The sequence below is a fragment of the Melanostigma gelatinosum genome (genome assembly GCF_949748355.1).
Source record: "Melanostigma gelatinosum genome assembly, chromosome: 19".
NCBI lineage: Eukaryota > Metazoa > Chordata > Actinopteri > Perciformes > Zoarcidae > Melanostigma > Melanostigma gelatinosum.
In genome coordinates, this window is record NC_136652.1 from 7266116 (window position 1) to 7286496 (window position 20381).

Below are 20381 nucleotides of genomic sequence, written 5' to 3' on the forward strand. Positions count from 1 at the left end.
AAGTCGTAAGAAAGTCATAGTATAGCATGTCGAAAAAGTTATAGTCATAGTATAGCATGTCCAAAAAGTTATAGTCATAGTATAGCATGTCGAAAAAGTCATAAAAAAGTCAAAGTATAGCATGTCGAAAAAGTCGTAAGAAAGTCATAGTATAGCATGTCCAAAAAGTCAAAAAGTCATAGTATAGCATGTCCAAAAAGTCAAAAAGTCATAGTATAGCATGTCCAAAAAGTCGTAAGAAAGTCATAGTATAGCATGTCGAAAAAGTTATAGTCATAGTATAGCATGTCCAAAAAGTTATAGTCATAGTATAGCATGTCGAAAAAGTCATAAAAAAGTCAAAGTATAGCATGTCGAAAAAGTCGTAAGAAAGTCATAGTATAGCATGTCCAAAAAGTCAAAGTATAGCATGTCCAAAAAGTTATAGTCATAGTATAGCATGTCCAAAAAGTTATAGTCATAGTATAGCATGTCGAAAAAGTCATAAAAAAGTCAAAGTATAGCATGTCGAAAAAGTCAAAGTATAGCATGTCGTAAGAAAGTCATAGTATAGCATGTCCAAAAAGTCAAAGTATAGCATGTCGTAAGAAAGTCATAGTATAGCATGTCCAAAAAGTCAAAGTATAGCATGTCGAAAAAGTTATAGTCATAGTATAGCATGTCCAAAAAGTCATAAAAAAGTCAAAGTATAGCATGTCGAAAAAGTCGTAAGAAAGTCATAGTATAGCATGTCCAAAAAGTCAAAAAGTCATCGTATGGCATGTCCAAAAAGTCATAAAAAAGTCAAAGTATAGCATGTCGAAAAAGTCGTAAGAAAGTCATAGTATAGCATGTCGAAAAAGTTATAGTCATAGTATAGCATGTCCAAAAAGTTATAGTCATAGTATAGCATGTCGAAAAAGTCATAAAAAAGTCAAAGTATAGCATGTCGAAAAAGTCGTAAGAAAGTCATAGTATAGCATGTCCAAAAAGTCAAAGTATAGCATGTCGAAAAAGTTATAGTCATAGTATAGCATGTCCAAAAAGTTATAGTCATAGTATAGCATGTCCAAAAAGTCATAAAAAAGTCAAAGTATAGCATGTCGAAAAAGTCGTAAGAAAGTCATAGTATAGCATGTCCAAAAAGTCAAAAAGTCATAGTATAGCATGTCCAAAAAGTCAAAAAGTCATAGTATAGCATGTCCAAAAAGTCAAAAAGTCATCGTATGGCATGTCCAAAAAGTCATAAAAAAGTCAAAGTATAGCATGTCGAAAAAGTCATAAAAAAGTCAAAGTATAGCATGTCCAAAAAGTCGTAAGAAAGTCATAGTATAGCATGTCCAAAAAGTCAAAAAGTCAAAGTATAGCATGTCCAAAAAGTCGTAAGAAAGTCATAGTATAGCATGTCCAAAAAGTCATAGTATAGCATGTCCAAAAAGTCATCGTATGGCATGTCCATAAAGTCATAGTATAGAATGTCGAAAAAAGTCATAAAAAAGTCATAGCCTGTCAAAAAAAGTAATTTACTATAAAAATAGTAAATCAAAAGAAGCATAGTATGTCAAAAAAAAGTCAAAAAAGAATGTACTATGACTTTTATGTCAAAAAAGTCATAGTATAGCATGTCGAAAAAAGTTTTTAAAAAAGTCTGTCATAGTCGTATGTCGAAACTAGAAAATTGCTCCTGCCCGAAGACGTTGCAATATACATATGCCAATATTACCAGTGGTAAGATGCATGATTGAGGTTCATTTGAGATATCGCTTCTCTCATTTCTGCATTTAAGATTCATACTCTTAGAAATGACGGGAGCTATCACTCAAAACGCCAAATAATAAACCTTAATAAAAAAAATCTGGAACAATAATCAAAGTATTGAGAGAATATTTTTGCTTTGTATATTATTGAATATTTGCACAGGGTAGGATTCCACTTTAACTTCTATTTTCCTTGAAACCAGGAAATCAGACACCCACTTGTCCAGTTGTACTCTTTGCCCCTAATTCCTCGAGTCCCTTTTTCCACAGCATGTTGTATGGATCACTGAACGAACTGGACTGGAGGCTGGAACACGAGATTATGCAGGAAAGAAATTCAACAAATGAAAGAATGTGTTGAGTGAAGAGGACCGGGGGTGGACTGACTGTACTGAAAACATCACTGACACTCTTTTCATTTTTTTTTGTATATAATGCGTTATGTCTTCTGTAGTTTGGGGTGGCTTTGCACTTTGCTGACGCAGCATTTCTGCTGAGCTAGCTGTTTGAATGACAGCACGGGAGGGGGGGAGGCGAAAAAGTAAATAACACCCTTGCATGTGATTGCACCACGTGCCACGTAGAGGCAGAAACGTCTGCATCCTGGCACGCGTGAGGTCATCGCACACGCGAGCACACTCTTCCCCCCCCCCCCATCGCCATGGAAACAAGCATCTCCTCGCAGAGTCCGGATTCTTCTTCTTTCTTCGTCTCTGTTTTCCACCGAGGCCGCCGGGTTTGGCAAGTGAGAAAGTGTCAAATGAGGAATTTCTTTCTAAAAGGAGACATTCAAAAACAGAGCCACCTACTCTCAGTATGATTCATACCAATAAAAAAAACACTGATTCAAAAGTGAAACCACACCGGCCCCTTTAGACTACAGACAATGTGACTCAGATAGTTCAATGCAGTGGTGGATAAAGTTCTATAATCCAACCTATATTACCATCTTTTACATTTTAATGTCATACTATACAATGACTATTTTTATGATTGTTTTGTGACACACTACCCTATGACTTTTTATGAATATTGGTTTAATCCTCGGCCCCTACCGGCCGCATGTCTTGGTGTTCTTGAGCGAAACAATGCAAAAGAAAATGAGCTGTTTTTGTTTGCAGCGCACACAGTGTTGAAAAGTGTCCTCATTACTCTGGATATTGTGTTGTAAGTATTGATTTATCTGTCTATTATTTCCTCTATTAACTGATTCAATGATGTTCAGCAAACAATGATGAGAGTATAACTTCACCTCCAGGTCCGAGTCGCCACCTCACCCACCTCATCGCTTTGAGAAAACGCTCAGTGGGCTGAGAGGGGGAGCGCATGGATGTGTGAGACAGAGTTCCTCAGTGGGAGTTCTATTTTTAGATACATTTTCAGGGCATATAGAAGTCCTCATGAAATGCAGATTTCCATACATTTGAACATCGTCATACAATCAGTTAATTGACTGAATGTCAGTCAGAGAGTATTGAGAGACTAGCACATTGCTGCGTTTGGCCTCGTCATAAGACGTGATGACAAAAAGAAAAACATAGAATAACACCAACATGTCTACCAGAATGGAAATACACAGTTATAACTACATTCATCTGTACGGAGACGGTGGATTTAGTCGTTTTAGTGATAACATGTTGGAATACGGGTTCACATCAGTCACATTGGTCCCCGTTGGGAATCAGCCATTAACCATAACAGTGGGTCCCCTCATACAGGACCATGTAAGTGGCTCATACAGTAAACATAATCCATGTTTCATCCAGTCAAAATAATTGATGTTTATCCATAAAAAGCCTTCTAAATTCACCTCTGCACTCCGTGTGCGAATAATTACAGGGACTCTGGTTCCATTGGCAGTGCATAGCGAAACAACCACATTATGTATACAAGCGCTCGCGAAATCATCCGTCACTGCGGGCAACGAGACGAGGACTCTCTAAAAGCGCAAATATATTCCAAGGACTCTACGTTTCACGGAGCAATGACATGAAGAGGATTTACGATCCCCAGAAGATAAACTCAAGGTAACCGAGGTGCTTGTTCCCCATCAGGGTTGATCGAATCCTTCACAACACAACAGGTGTGACAAGCAACAACCAGCTGCTTCTTTGTGAAACATCACAGCCTCAGACATGCAGTTACACCTCGCGTTAACAGGGAGGAGGAGGAGGAAAGAAACATGGATGCCTCACTGTCACTTCTGCCAGAAAAACAAAAACACACACATCATTTGTACATATTTTCCTGTTCTGGATGGAGTTAAAATATAATTGTATAACACCAGTAATATTGGGAGCATGTTATGTTCTCAAAGTAATCGTGTTTGAGCCAATGGACAACGATCCTGAAGAGATACCCGAATGAGCAGCAGTGGTACCCACAGTTGGATAACCACAAGTGCCTCTTTTGACTTCATCCCACCTCCTCGGGTGAAGATCAGCCGGTCCGCCGTCACCACGCATCCTATCGAGACGTGTGCAAGTTCCCCGTTGCTTAGTAATGGTCTTGAGCGCTCTGATTAGAGTGAGCTTCAAAGCTCTGGGCACGCTCATTACTCACTGCTGGCTGCATAATGAATCCCGGCGAGGAAGCTGATTGACAACGGCATCCTTTATAATCAACACACGTCTGGAGCGAATCAAACTCAACTCGTATATCTGTAAAGGTCACATCGGTCACTTGAGGAAGTCTGATAAATCTTCTTGGGGGGGAAACAACCTGCTGACCTTTCTTTCTGGACGGGCGGCGTGATTTTTTGTTCCACGTAATGCCGGCGACCTCATTTGCTCTGCTTTCATGTCTCACAGTCCACACGGATTAGCTTCTCTTTGATGTGTCTTTTGGGCTGATATTAAAAAAGGGGGGGGGGGGGGGGCTGCTATTTCACATTAAATGTTGACTTGAAATGCAGCATAACAGGGGGAGGTGGGTTAGACTGTGGTGCATGTACATATGCATCTTAAATAGATCAAGCTTTAAAATGTTATTTCGCTCCTTCAATAATTACTATAGCTACTCAGAAGCTGTACGAGGTTAACAAGAGTGTTTGTGTTCCAGACTCTCGGTGTGCCGAACAGTCACCAATGCCGAGTGCAGAGCTCACACGCAAACCCTTTGGGGTCTGATCCGCAGAGTCCCAGGCGCCGTGTTGTTGCTGCTGCTGTTGTTTCAGACACATTCATCCCGACCTGGACAGAGCACACGAGTGGTGAATGAGTCTGCGGTTTTCATTTGTTTTACACAATTACAGTGAACTTACCCTTTAAATCTTACGAATTTGATCTTTAAGAACTGTTTATCAAATCCATTGTGACCTCACAATTACAATTTGGATGATGTCACTTTTTAAATAAAAGGTGTGTGTGTGTGTGTGTGTGTGTGTGTGTGAGATCTAACTTGATCAGAGTTATCAAAATTAAATAGTCCTCCAGAAACTAAACTAACATATGAACATATTTACATTTTCATACACTGAAATATTACACAGTCCACCTACATACTGGGCCAATACCATTTTAATATGCGTGTTAAATATGTAAACATTTACATGTATATACATTTGTATGTATATGTGTGAGTCCTGTTTTGTATTATTCAGGTTATTTGATCTTATTTTTTTAAGTTTGTCCTTTTTTTAAATGTGTGGTTTAAACTGTGGTGCAAACAGAAACCAGAACTATTGTGTCTTCCGACAACAAACAGAACCGTGAGACTACAAACAAGACTCGGGGCAACGATGAGCAGCCGCATTGCACAACACACCGCCGGTATGACTGGCAGGCCCCGTTCAAAGCCGCATGTACGGAGGAGCAACGCATGAACGCACAGCGGGACAAAGCACTCAGCTGAGACTGTGACAGGAAGTAGAGTCCCTGAGTGGAAGGAACAGACGCAGCTGACGCACTGGAAGGAAGATAATTAGCACAGAGGTTGCACGGAGGCGTCGCATAAACACACTCGACGCCCGGAAGCGGCGCCTCTTATATCAAATGATGCGTTCACATGCACAGAACATTGCACGTGCTCATTATACCTCAGATGGATACATTAACATGAACTCTCTAAAGGTGACTTTGGGGAACTCATGAGTAAAAGATTTAAAGGGCACGTGAATAAGTAAACACGTATTAGAAACCTCAGGTCAAAGTTGAAACACAAATGTGGATCACAGGAGAGCCTTTTGCGGGGTTTTTTACGTTACCTGAAGCTCAGCCTGTAGTATTAGAATGTAACTTCTTTACATTCTATTAGAATGTAAAGAATATATTCTAATAGAATGTAACTTCTTTACATTCTATTAGAATGTAAAGAAGTTACATTCAATTAGAATGTAAATAAGCTACATTGTATTAGAATGTATTCTTTACATTCTAATGGAATGTAAAGAAGCTACATTGTATTAGAATGTAGCTTCTTTACATTCCATTAGAATGTAAAGAAGCTACATTGTATTAGAATGTAACTTCTTTACATTCAATTAGAATGTAAAGAAGCTACAGTGTATAGAATGATTCCATAGAAGTCATTCCTTTTTTAAATGTTTTAGACGAGTCACTAATCTCTTTAAAAGAGTAATTACAGCTGATTTAACTTACATACATGAAATTGATCTTCTCATGTCACTCTCTTTATACAATGATATAAATTCATCCCCGTTTTATTGATATCTTACGAAACGTTACTCCTCATTTTTCGTGCGTTTTTCCTGCACAGGTCCAGCAACATGAGTCTGTTTTGGCTTGTTACATGCATACTGTCTTTTCAAAATAAACTTCCACCTTCACAGGAAACAACTCAGGTTTAGGCGATGAAACTACTTAGTTCGGTTTAGGAAAAGATCGTGGTTTGCGTTAAGATATCTACGGAAGTGGCGTTGCTTAAGTACGGAAGTGACGTCACAAATAAATCAACATTGGCTTCTCGTTTCACACACGGCACAAACTGCGGCCTCCTGGAGGAAACAGTGTTAGTTTGACCATCCACCTCTCCTCATCCCACCCGTCCTGAGTGGAATGCTCCTCATGTAGTCGCCCGCTAGCTTATAGCATGTAGCATCCTGGGCATCACTGGGAATCAAAACACCGCGGCTTTGAGAGCACTTGTTTGCAATTGCGCATTAACGTGATGAACCAATGATTTAACTTGCTGCTAGGACCACTGATTCACCAAACCTGCTGGCTTGCAGTCTGTGTTCCACCACAGTCCCCGACGCTGCTCTCATGATTCATTTTGTTTCTAAAGATAGATTTGATTTTGTAGCGAGTAACGAAGGTTTCAGGGGAAATGTATCGGAGTAAAAGTATCAGTTTTCTTTGCAAAATGTAGTGAAGTAAAAGTAAAAGTAAACAAAAATATAAATAGTAAAGTAAAGTACAGATATCCAAAAAAACGACTTAAGTACAGTAACAAAGTATTTCTACTTCGTTACTATACACCACTGGAAAACAGACATAGCATGATGTATTATGTAAAATAAAAATGTGAAGTTTTGGATATCTGCATGCTAATAATTGAATTGTTTGTTTTTGTTGAAATTACATTTTCAAATTCCAATAGCAAGTGCTGTTGTAGAAAATAATTTATCTGAATTTAACAATTCGAGAAAGCCTCAAAGTTTGTACCGCCAGCTCATAGGGAGTCCTTTTGTCTCCTCGTCTACACCCAACCCAACAATGACCTTAACCTGAACTGATTGGTGCACACATAAAAAACACTTAAGATAGTTTACCAAGGTAAGAAATGTCCATTTCTTTATTACATTCAACAGTACAGTACACTAAAATTGCACATTTTCACCAGATATAGCAGCATTCTGACTGGCAAATGGACTAATCAATAGGCACACCCAAAACATTTAAATAGAAATACACACGTCCAAATGTGTCGCGGCCACTTTCTGACCATATTCAAAATTCCATTGAAGCTATTCAATTTACATGCCCCATAAAACAAGTTCTACGCAGCTAAAACACAGTCGCCCCCCCCCCCCCCCAAAACTCGTTATTCCAGTGGCAAGAAAAGTCAAGTCGACCCCAGCAGCGCCTGTCTTCTTAGTACAATATCGAACAAACACAAAATCACCCGTTTTATACTCTCACACAGTATGTGCCGTTCAGTGCATTCTAGGAGTTATAAAAGTGTTTTCATTGACTTTTTTACAGGTTCCTTCAGAAGACTATACTTCAGTTCAACCGGTCCTTTTATTTCCCAGAATGACCTCCCCCACCATCCTCAGAGAAGTCGTTTGTACTTTGTGTCGAGTCGGCGGAGAAAGAGCCGTGGCCGTCGCATTACGAGAGCAACACAGCAAGTTCACCCAAGGGAGTATTTCTCAGCTGGAAATGTCTCAGCGCTGCATCTTGGTCTACCGAATATATAGAGCTCAAATTTTAAATACCTTTTGTTTTCCGAAAGCAACGTGTCGGTAGAACCAAGCAATGAAAACTGACAATTATCAAAAGCTGGCGTCAAATATTTGGACAATTTTGTATTCTTGACTTCTAGTTCCCGATTTCAAAAAACACTTTGCCAACTTTTGACTTTCGGCAAAAAGCTTGTGTTTTGACACGAGAGAATGTTGGCATTGGAAAAAACAACCTTCTGGTACCATCATCGAGCCTTTCTACTGAAGAGGCCGGTGGTGGAGGTGCGCGTCTCCGCCGCCTGTATAAAAGAGATACATGGTCCTTTATCTACACTTACTAAATCAAAGGCAATTGTACCCGTTGCTTGGTCTGCTGTTTGAGACAAAACAGCCCGCACAATGAAATGAATGAAAAGGTCTCCCCACACACACACACACACACACACACACACTCAAAAGGCAACTGGACTCCCAGTGGTACAAGACCAGCGCAGATTTTGCATCAGGATTCAAATCTAAAAACTTCAATTCTAAATCACCTGCTGTAAACTGTAACTGTAAAAATGAAGCATGGTACTGTGCCTGCACCAGCAGCCAACACGTTTTTTTCAAAATGGGAAGCAAATGGCGAAGGAACCCGGCCACAACGAGAGGTATGACAACTGTAGGTTTCACCAGTGATGAAGCCTCTTTGATTGAATGCAAAAAAAAAAAGGCCTTCCACACAGTAAGTCCAGTTGCCTCGGCCAATCTGATGTCCCATGACCTACTGAGAACCGTCATACATTGTTGCTGAACCTACGATGACAACGGTGAGTCAGACCGACATCAGCACTGCATTAAAACACTGCAGGGCTTTTCAATGCACAGGGCCGGAGAGAGGAAATGCGAGGTCGTCCGGACAAAAAAAATAAAATTGACCCTGACTCAACTCTCGCAATGTCATCTGATCAAAGCGTGCACTAGTGGATTCATCTGTAGTGAGAACAGTTCAACTCCGCCATTTACCTCGCAGTCGTCAATGTAGGGGAGAAAATGGCGACGAGTAAACTTTCAAGTCGAGCGGGGGGTTGAACTCAATGCCTTCTAGCACAGACTATATTGTGTGCACTGTGTTCAGATTTGTTAAGTTGTTGTCAGAAGGCCCTCCCCTAAAAAAAAGTTTAAGTTCATATTTTGTCGCAGTATCCGATTTACATTTTGCCAATTTTATGCTGTATCTTCATTTCAGCAAAGTTCTTGTTCAGCGGTTTGTGTTGAACACATTTGGCTTATTTTGTCAAGTGAAAAAAGGGTTCTTTAGAAAATCATGTTTATAGTCTTCAAGAATGTACTATTTGGACCTATTACAGTTCAAAACAATAATAATAAAGATATTATGATAAAAACCACGGTGAATAAATGTTTCGGTACCACCGATGTTTGACACAAAGTAAAACTTCCTGGATTGTGGTTCATTTTCTCACTGGTACCCGTAGCAACAGGCCCCCCCCAGGCCCTTGTCTTTTTCTTAATGCAGTGCTGATTTCACTCTGGACACGTTTACCACCAAACAACACAACAGGTCCAGAACTGCAAGGTACATTATGTTTTTTAACAGTGCTTAAGGGTGGATTTCTTTCCTTTAGACCACCGAGCGATGCTCTCCGCACACGTACACCGCGCTCGGCTGTATGCGCCTCTTCGTGTTGCCCGGCAGCTGAGGAAGAAACTTGAAGTACTTGGGCATCAGGTCGAGGCAGGCGTCGCGGAACTTCTTGATCCGCCAGTAGTAAATGAGAGGGTTGAGGGCCGACTTGAGGTAGCACAACCACAGGACCCACGTGCTGATTTGAAAAAAGCTGTCTCTGTGGTAGAAGCCGTCGCTGAAGGTGGCTACCAAACTGTAGGCGGTGAAGGGGGCCCAGCACACTGTAAACACGGAGAAGAGGACGAGGATGGTGGTGAAGGCACGGGTCTTGAAGCTCATGTCTATGTTCATTTGGAAGGGCCTCTGGAGGCTCAGCAGGCCCAGTTTGCTGGCCTGGCTCAGACAGATGCTGTCCGGGTGGCTGTGGATGCGGATGGCGTTGTGGCGGATGGTGTTCAGGATCCCCATGAACGTGTACAGCATGACCATGAAGGGGAAGAAGAAGAAGGCTAGCATTATTACCAACACATAGGTGTGGTAACCGGGCTCAACGCTGTATCCGAATACACACTGAGGGGCCCTGGGGGGGATCTGTAAGGGAGGGGAACCGACAGCCAGGGGGAAAGAGAAAACGAAAGAGAGTCCCCAAGTGACCACTATGAGCACTTTAGCTCTCTGTGGGCTCAGCTTATCTTGCTTCTGGACAATAATGAGGAAACGGTCTATGCTTATTATAAGCAGTATGGCCACGCCCTCCATCACGAAGAACCAAAAGAGCATGGCCGAAACGCGGCAGAAAACATCCCCGAAAATCCACCGGGTGGTCACGACGGTGACCAGGGCGAAGGGCATGTTCAGGACGGCCAGCATCATGTCCGCGAACGCCAGGCTCGCCAACAGGATGTTGATGGCCGAGCGCATGGCGGATCTCTGGTACACCATCAGGCACACCACCATGTTCCCCAGCAGAGCCAGGAGCAGGACGGCGACCATGGCGACACAGAAGAAGACCTGCAGGGGCAGGCCAACACCCGTCTGGCTCGCCGGCACCGTGGCCGGCTCCGGGGACGACCAGGAGCCCGCGGAGACGTTATCCATCGACGGCCTGGCGGAGAGGTTCAGCAGCCCCGTGACGAGGCAGCAGAGACTGGCGTTGACGTCCCCCGCTTCCGGAACAGTAGTGGAGTGAACCATTCTTCCCCAGGGCGGACCGGCATCGTCGCTGGTGAGCTCACGTTAAACGTGACGCCGTAGGTGCGGATATTCCCGGCCTCACGCAACATGGCAGCGTCTCCATGGCTGCAAGACCCTAAAAATGTACACAACAACGTAGTGAGTGCCAAGTAAGTATAAAAATAAAAATAAAAAATAAAATAAAATAAAAAAAAGTCTGAGATCAGATTACAGCAGATTACAATGGAAACACCCATTGAAGTTGTGATGACTAGACACTTAAAGCAGTGTTTGGATGCTAAACGTAGTGCTCAAAGGGTTTGCAGCCATTTCAATTGATTTCTTTACGCAGACTGCTTCCCTTCCTTTAACAGAAGATAATCACAATTTGTTCAGCTTCCAATTTTGTAGGTATCAAAGCACGAGGGATTCAATTACAATGTCATGATTAAAGATGAAATGAACCGTGGAACTCGCACACTTAAGTCTTCCCTTTGTTTTTTTAGAGAATTCTCTGGGACTCGGTACATCAGAAAATGTGTGCCGGCTGAATAATTTGACCTAAAATTACCATTTCAATCACTCAACCCTGTGTTACCTCGAAGTCTTGAGAAAAACGTTGTTTTTCTCGCATGCATCCGCGGGGATGGAAGACCGCAAAATCCGGTCGTGTGCTCACTTCTTCCCCGGCACGCGAGAAAAAGTCTTCTTCAAGAATTTAAAGCTCATTTGTTTAACCTATACACGAAGATACAAGGTGAGAACCACAAATTGACGTTTTCAGAGAACATCTAACGTCTTTGTGTGTGAATGAAACAAACGAGATACATGTTGATTAGTGATCTTTAGAAGCGTTGGTAGGCATACTTTCTACACTTTGGACAGAGCCATGCTAGCCATTGTGTATGCTCAGCTAGGCTAACCCTGTCCTGACAACAGCACTTAACACACAGGCATGTCCTCTCAGGTCGTCTCAGAAAGAGAAAGAATAGTGCATTTCACAACAATGCAACTCGTAAGCATTGGCCGAGAAAGAATGAAAACATCTCCCCATGTTTGCCTGAAGATGTGATAAGAAACCCTTTTAAAGTGCTTTTCTTAACTGCTGCCAGCAACAAACAGCCAATGTTCAACTGGGGACAAGTCAAATGCTGCAATAAAACACCCTTATCACTTGTATAAACATTGGACGCTGTTATTTCAGACCGCCTGGCTTCATTTACAATAAGCAGCAAAATGCCAAATTATAAATGTGCTGTGTAGAAAACAGTCCTGTTGGAAGTACCAAATGATTCATTTGCACAGGAGACAAACGGGCTGCAGTCAGGAGACAAACGGGCTGCAGTCAGGAGACAAACGGGCTGTAGTGAAGAGACAAACAGGCTGCAGTCAGGAGACAAACTGGCTGCAGTCAGGAGACAAACGGGCTGCAGTGAGGAGACAAACAGGCTGCAGTGAGGAGACAAACTGGCTGCAGTCAGGAGACAAACGGGCTGCAGTCAGGAGACAAACGGGCTGTAGTGAAGAGACAAACGGGCTGTAGTCAGGAGACAAACGGGCTGTAGTGAAGAGACAAACGGGCTGCAGTGAGGAGACAAACGGGCTGCAGTGAGGAGACAAACGGGCTGCAGTGAGGAGACAAACGGGCTGCAGTGAGGAGACAAACGGGCTGCAGTGAGGAGACAAACGGGCTGCAGTGAGGAGACAAACGGGCTGCAGTGAGGAGACAAACGGGCTGCAGTGAGGAGACAAACGGGCTGCAGTGAGGAGACAAACGGGCTGCAGTGAGGAGACAAACGGGCTGCAGTGAGGAGACAAACGGGCTGCAGTGAGGAGACAAACGGGCTGCAGTGAGGAGACAAACGGGCTGCAGTGAGGAGACAAACGGGCTGCAGTGAGGAGACAAACGGGCTGCAGTGAGGAGACAAACGGGCTGCAGTGAGGAGACAAACGGGCTGCAGTGAGGAGACAAACGGGCTGCAGTGAGGAGACAAACGGGCTGCAGTGAGGAGACAAACGGGCTGCAGTGAGGAGACAAACGGGCTGCAGTGAGGAGACAAACGGGCTGTAGTGAGGAGACAAACGGGCTGTAGTGAGGAGACAAACTGGCTGTAGTGAGGAGACAAACGGGCTGTAGTGAGGAGACAAACGGGCTGTAGTGAGGAGACAAACGGGCTGTAGTGAGGAGACAAACAGGCTGTAGTGAGGAGACAAACAGGCTGCAGTGAGGAGACAAACGGGCTGTAGTGAGGAGACAAACGGGCTGTAGTGAGGAGACAAACGGGCTGCAGTGAGGAGACAAACGGGCTGTAGTGAGGAGACAAACGGGCTGTAGTGAGGAGACAAACGGGCTGTAGTGAGGAGACAAACGGGCTGCAGTGAGGAGACAAACGGGCTGTAGTGAGGAGACAAACGGGCTGCAGTGAGGAGACAAACGGGCTGCAGTGAGGAGACAAACGGGCTGTAGTGAGGAGACAAACGGGCTGTAGTGAGGAGACAAACGGGCTGTAGTGAGGAGACAAACAGGCTGTAGTGAGGAGACAAACAGGCTGTAGTGAGGAGACAAACAGGCTGTAGTGAGGAGACAAACAGGCTGCAGTGAGGAGACAAACGGGCTGTAGTGAGGAGACAAACGGGCTGTAGTGAGGAGACAAACGGGCTGTAGTGAGGAGACAAACAGGCTGCAGTGAGGAGACAAACAGGCGTTAGTGAGGAGACAAACGGGCTGGTGAAGACTTTGCTTTATTCAGATCATATGATGATGACAAGCGTGTTATCCGCAGCTGCTTCGTCACAATGAAGCCCTGGTGAATGAGGGCAACTGGTTTAACGTTGGCCTACTTCCTGCTGCATTCACCTCGCATCCGTACACGGCACATTTTCTAAAAGGACCGTCCTCGTGGCGTTACCTTCGCTGAAGGTAACGCCACGTCTCTTTCCTTTCAGGGTAGGGTGACCTTTACATGTTCAAAAATAGCCACTTCAGCCTCCGAGCAATCAAGTAAACCTGCAGTGAAAAAAAATGGATGTTCGGGTACTTGACGTTGGAAAAAAAACAAGAAAAAAAACAAAAAACACTGTGAATTGTTCAAATACTGAACGTGGCAACGCAATTATGCGATGGAGATTTGCAGGGAGAATATGCCGAGTGGTTTTCAGCCACATCTTGTAGCCTTTTATCTCTAGGAAGTATAATGAGGAGACGAAATGTGTGCTGTAAACCGGCACAGTTAGTCCACGGTGGGGAGACATCCTGGTTTACGGCAATAGCAGCCTGGCAGAGAGCGTACCTGGTTTATTCCAGGTGGCGTGGTTAAGCAATAATGATGCGTCGGTCTCACTTAATGACATGCGATTTCTGCATATTTAAATGGAGATGAATAGTTACAGCAGATTATATAATAAAGTCTGTGGAGAGAAATTAATTTGCCAAATTGAATACACTGAAGATTAAATCTGCCATTACACAATTACAAGCACGGATCGAGACAAAGAATAAATAATAAATAATAAAATTAAAATAAGTAATATTCTAATAATAATAATGTCAAGTTTATCAACGACTGAATTGAAAGCGTTGAAATATTTTAATTATTGCAGTCACCATTTCAAAAAAAAAAAAAAGCAGTACCACTTGATTTCTTTACGTAACGTAACTTTTGAGATTCAGAAATCACCAAATACATTTAAAATTAAAAGATGTCTCTGATTAATAGTCATTTCATCCTATGAAGGAAATGTTTTGTTTTCATGCACCAGGCCTAGTTTTTGTTCACTTTAGTGCATGAAGTTTGGCAGGTGTTGTTATACACGGCACATATAAATCAGGGCTGTATTCTGACTCTAATGAAATGCTAATTGCAAGTTGCAAAGTGGGCATTTGTTGGATGGTGGTGGTGTCCCTAGAGACTGAATTATAATCACATGGTCAAATCACATCCGAGCATTGCAACACCTGACTGCTAAATCTGTGAGGAGAGTCTGAAAATGAACTCAAATATTGGAGAAAAAATAAAACCCACACCAAATACAATTACAGCTCATTCAGACCAGGCTTTCACTTCATCGACCACCAGTAAGAGCCATTACAGGCCAACCTCAGCGGCTCTCTCCGTGTGTCAGCGCGTGTATTTTGGACGCCGCACGAGCTTATTTTGATTCCGATATCCGAATAGCTTCGACTGTTGCCGTTGTCACGCCAGCAGCAAAAATGGTTGAGACGACAAAAACCAGTGATTCACGGAGAGTCCGCGGAGAGTTAGCGACATCTCCGTGGACGAGGCGAGGGCAGTGGGTGTTTAAGTCTTCGTTTTCGAGATTTGGCCCCGACATATAAGAGCAATAACACGGTGTTGTTGACATGCAGACGGTTGTGTTCGATATTTACCTGCTTCATTCCCCCATGTTGAAGCTCCGGAGCGGCTGAAGTGCTGCGGCTCAGTCCTCCAAATGGTGCATCTCGCCGCCCAAAATGTGTTCCTCCTCCCTCGTTGTAAGCGGTTCTTCTACCGAACAAGTGGGCCGGTGATGGCTTTCTCCCCCCGAAATGCAACGTTTAGGCCCTGTAGCTGTGTTATTTTAATAACCGCCGGGGCTGCCACTACACGCACACAACTGGAGATAAAAGTAAAATTCGCATTTGGTTAGTCTCGCTTTTGTTTCCAGAGTAGCACGAGAGAAACCGCGCTGATTATCCACGGGTTTTTTTTTTAAGAGTGGGTAAATATTGAGGTTATTTTTTCACCAGATGTCAGATGTGAGCGGCCCCTCCTCAAGCAAGGAAAGCATCAGGCTATGTACTGTATGTATGCGGTCCAAATTATCACCACACTGTTACAAACTACGCTCACTTTCGGGCTTTCCGTGATCCGCGGCAAGGCACCGAGCGTACACACGCGCACCTTCCTGTCTGGACTTTTCAAAATAAGGAGGGGTAGACGCAGAGTGGACTCTAATCCAAAGAACGGCATGTTAAGACTGCGCTTTCAGAAAAAGAGACATTTCTTCAACTGCTTTGGGTAGTATGGACATTTTTGTAAAAAAAATAAATGAATTGAATTTAATGTTTAATATTCTTCACACGAATAAATGCCAGACCACTTTAAACATGTAGGGACATATTTCTCAGAAGGTATACAAAATGAATCTATAGAGATTGGTTGATGGCTGGTTGAAAATGTCTTTAGTGGGTAAGTGAGCTATAGTGCTGAGGGGATGAATAATACCCATGACCTCAACACATGGCTGCACATACTAGGCAACTAAAGTTACAGCTACTTAAGTGAAAGTACACAAATATCTCCTCGCAGTGACAGTTGCATATAGTCAGCATGAAAGGGCATACATCTGACTATTGCGCAGGTGCAGACTAGAATGCTTTGCAATTTATGTTCGAGCGAAAGCGTAATAAGATTTAGATTTAAATGCACTAAAATATGTACATCAAAAAAAGGATTAAATTAGTTACTGACAGCTATTATTTTCAAACATTATTTTCTGGAGACACACATTCCACCATGTTTTGTTTAATATCTATAGCCTAGCTGCAGCTCCTTTTTCTGGACGAGCTAATCTTGCTAAAAAGCGACTCTTATTTTGAAGGAAAACATCAGCGCTTCGGGCAGCATCCGCGCTCTCTGTAGTTAGCTTGACGCAGCTTTGTATTCAGCGATAACTGACACCCACAGAAGCCAGTTGCATGGGCAGGAGCGGACTGTTCGTGGCACACGCCCCGTTTTGAGCATCGTCCAATAGAAACGACAAATTGTATCCAAATGGGCGTGGCCCGACTGGAGGAAGTGCTGTTTTTGGGCACGTGCGAGTGCGCGTGGTGGGTGGCATAGATGACAAACTGAGCCTGTTATGGCTAAAGTAAACTCAGCGTTATCAGAATGCCATCTACTGTCTGTGGGCTACGAACATTATTTTAATATGATTCAAGCACGACATTGATGGCTGCTGGTTACAGTGCAGAATTGGGACTTGGTTGACTCCAAATGACTTGAGTAAAAGGTATTAATAATTGACAGAACCCATTACAGCCACTTTAAACAAGGGATGCAACACCTGAAATAACATAAATAAATGTCTCTGTGGGACACGCTATGAAGATATATATCTTGACATGTGACAGTAGGAAGCATTGTACTTGATTATATGTAAATCTTTAATGGCTTGTTGTTATCTTGGATTTCCATAACCGATGATCTAAATTTCAGCTTGTGTCAAAGAGGCCAGTATGTTTGCCAACAGGCCGGATTTGGCCCACAGGCCACTGTTTGCCTACCACTTAATTGAATGCGTGGTGGAAAAGCAATCAGTCTTTTGTTAGCTATCGACATTATTTTCTTTCTTTATCCAAAACCCAGTCCAGGATATCTAATATAAATCTACCATTGGAAGCCACAGTGGAGTAACAATGCTGTCTGTGTTAGCCTGTAAGTGACGTCACTGTCGGGCGGCTGTGTGGGAAATGACACAAACACAAAAGGCACTTCAGCCAAAACTCTGGGGTTGTCACACATGGATTGGATCAGCAATTAGACAAACCTAATAAATACAAGACTGCATAGTTGAATTAATAACTGATAAACAAGCATGCTGATGCTAACAGCTTCAAAGTATCTTCTACTTATGTTAAAATAAATGGCTGTATGATATGCGCAGATTTTGGGCTTGGCAGATATGCTGCTATATAGTCTGGGGTCTTCTCCACCATGGAGCAATCGTTTAAAACGTTTCTTTCTGAGTGAAGAGGGCAACAGTACAGAGCTGGAGTTAGGACATTGGTAGCTTAGCTTAGCATGGCCACTGGAAGTAGGGGGAATCAGATAGTTTAAAAAAAATACACCTACCAACACTTCTAAAGGTAATTTTTTTAACATGATATCTTATCCGTTTCCTCTGGACAAAAACAAAAATGTAAAAACGATAATTTGCCATTTTAGAGGAAGTTACGAGATGCAACCATTTTTCTTCTTCTAGTTTTATGCTAAGCTAGGCTAACCCCATCCTGGCTCCAGTGCCGTACCAACAACAGACATGAGATTTCCTTCTCAATCTCCTCCCAAAATGTGGAACTATTCCTTCAAACCAGGTTTTGGACCTCTGGCTCTTTCAAAATGTGGGATCTTGAGTATGAACATCATTGTATTTTATCATAGAGGAATCATCAAAGGCACTATGAAGACGAAATGTTTTAAATAAAATACTGGTACTTATTTATTCATTTCTTTGTTTTCTATAGATCAATAACTCAACCTTAGACATACAGCATCCCATGAATCCATCTACATAAACCCTACATTGGGTACAAACTTGAGGCTTGAGACACTCAATCAGTTACAGTCATGTCGCTCTCACAATGCAATGTATTGACGCACATAAATAAGTCTGGTCATATTTTGTCTAATATGTCTGCCATTCACCTACGACCCGGTCCTACGAAGCCTTTATCTGCTTGGCACTGTCAGTCTTGGGTGGTATGATGTGAACCTGGAAGGGGACGAAGAACTCCAGAAGAGCTTTTGTGTCCTTCAAGTCCAGAGAATATTCCTGAGCGATCTTTCCCGGCGTCCATGTCTGAGGCTGACGCTGGTGGCTGCCCAGGGCCTTCAGGGCCTCGACGATGGTCAGCTTGCCTTTGGGAACATCTTCGAGCGCCACCAGGCCGTACGGTTCCCCCGGTAAACTGAATCTCAGCGGCCGCCGCTCCGCCTCGTCACCCGCCGTCACGTCCTTTGAGTCCTGTGCACAGATTAAGCAGAAGGAAACGAGTCTATTGGCTGGAAATCAAATAAATTCACTACGGACATGGTCCGTAGTGACTTGTGTTCTTCGCCTACTAACACCATAAGGCCAGGTTTAAATACAAAGTGTGTCAAGCTTTGAGAAAAAAAAGAAAACGTAATGATGCAATGCGTTTAAACGTTAAAAAAAAACTGTATGTGAAGAGGTTACAGTGTCAAAGACTGGATTTTGCTAACTTTTGTCCTGCTTTTAGTTGGTATTTGGCTCTTTTTCTTTTGTATAAACAATGACTGTAAATTTACGCCGCCATGTTGGGAGCTTTTGCTAACGCGCTAGGCTAGTTGTATCAGCTTTACGAGGCTGTAATATGTCGAGCCGAGAGCGATTTTAAACTAATCGTGGAGCACTGCCCTCAAGTGGCCAAAACGGTTAGTGCAGCTGCTATTACCAAACGTGAGGTCATTGATGTTTTTCTTGCTACAAGGGCTATAATCCACCAAAAGCACAAAACCATTGCATCATATAGCATTTAGCCTACAAGTTAACTGTCAATAGTGTAGCCATTTTTGACCAGGGGACACAGGAGTCTTTTTCCACTTCACAACTGTGAAATGGTCCATAGCCTAATAACACGAGAGCCTTCTGTAATTTATCTCGAATGAATCAAATCAATTGGCTAAAGTACCCCTCCATCATTAGAGACATTTACAAATGTGACACAATCAGTGTCCCGGTCTGACCTCTGCCGCTGCCGGATCTTTCGACTCAACGTACACGGACTTCAGGAGGGTCAGCAGAGGGTCGTTCTTCTGGCTGATTGAGTCCGTCGTCTCCACCGCTGAAACAAACACACAGCATGCTGCTCGTCAACAGTCACTGCAAAGCCTACTTGGTAACGTTACGTCTGAGGCTGGTGAATCAACATCATGTACCAGTGTGTACACTGGAGGAGACAGTCACACAAGCTAGCGGAGGTTTCAAACACTCACCCTCAGAGCTGCCGGCGGAGGGCGGGAGGTTGGCCTCGTATCGGGGTGCTGCTCGCGGCTTTTCCTTGGAGATTTCTCGGTGTACGCGGTTTTCTAGGTTGAAATTCCGGAACATACGCGCTACCCGTGCCCCCATGTTTGACATATTACCGGATTTACCCCGCTGTCAATAAAGTTTATTCAAACTGTCGACGGCGAGCGAGAACGTTCATCTTAGAGTGGAAAGGCGAACACAGAAATTAGCAGCGACACCTGTTGGTTGGAAGAGTGTATTATTTCTCAATTCCTTATTTTCTAAACCATTACAAAAAATGGTTCTGCTTGTCTTTTTTAATCTATTTTGGAAACACATTTCAGACAGGTGAAGAAGAAAAAAAAACAAGAAGAAATGTTCATAATGATTGGAAAATAATACTCATGAATTAGAATTATGAGGTCACATATGCGAAAGACATCGTTTTGAGATAGGAGGCCTTGGTCAAAACTATTTACCAAATTAGAATTTTGAAATCGGAAACCTTATTTAAAACCGATATTTGATTTATAATTGTAGATGTATAAATATCATGATTTTCAATATCAAAAAAATATATTGTTGGAAATTAAAGTCAAAAGTCTATTTATGTAATACTATGATCCTTTTTTCGCGTGTAAAGTACACATTTCTTCAGTCTACTCTTTAAAACAAGATGAGCAGTTACACGACCAGCAGATGGCAGTATTTCATATTCTAACAC

At 42.8% G+C, this 20381-nt stretch overlaps 2 protein-coding genes across 2 annotated transcripts; both read right to left on the bottom strand.

Annotated features, from left to right (window-relative positions):
• Positions 1 to 7783: 7783 nt before the first annotated feature.
• On the bottom strand, positions 7784 to 15572 carry gpr63 (G protein-coupled receptor 63). Its single transcript, XM_079291533.1, has 2 exons — positions 15294 to 15572; positions 7784 to 11042 (listed from the first exon to the last, which is right to left on the bottom strand). The coding sequence occupies exon 2, from the start codon at positions 10925 to 10927 to the stop codon at positions 9728 to 9730; it is 1200 nt and encodes a 399-aa protein (XP_079147659.1). The 5' UTR covers positions 10928 to 11042; positions 15294 to 15572; the 3' UTR covers positions 7784 to 9727.
• Positions 15573 to 17693: 2121 nt separating this feature from the next.
• ndufaf4 (NADH:ubiquinone oxidoreductase complex assembly factor 4) lies at positions 17694 to 19789 on the bottom strand (the record flags this gene model as incomplete). The annotated part of the gene is made up of 3 exons (XM_079290679.1): positions 17694 to 18652; positions 19396 to 19493; positions 19645 to 19789. 3 exons carry the CDS (start codon positions 19787 to 19789, stop codon positions 18347 to 18349), a joined length of 549 nt encoding a protein of 182 aa, XP_079146805.1. The 3' UTR covers positions 17694 to 18346.
• Positions 19790 to 20381: the final 592 nt, after the last annotated feature.

What these genes read in the sequence shown, in the direction of transcription:
- gpr63 (XM_079291533.1), bottom strand. Translation starts at nt 10,927, where the DNA reads ATGGTTCACTCCACTACTGTTCCGGAAGCGGGGGACGTCAACGCCAGT.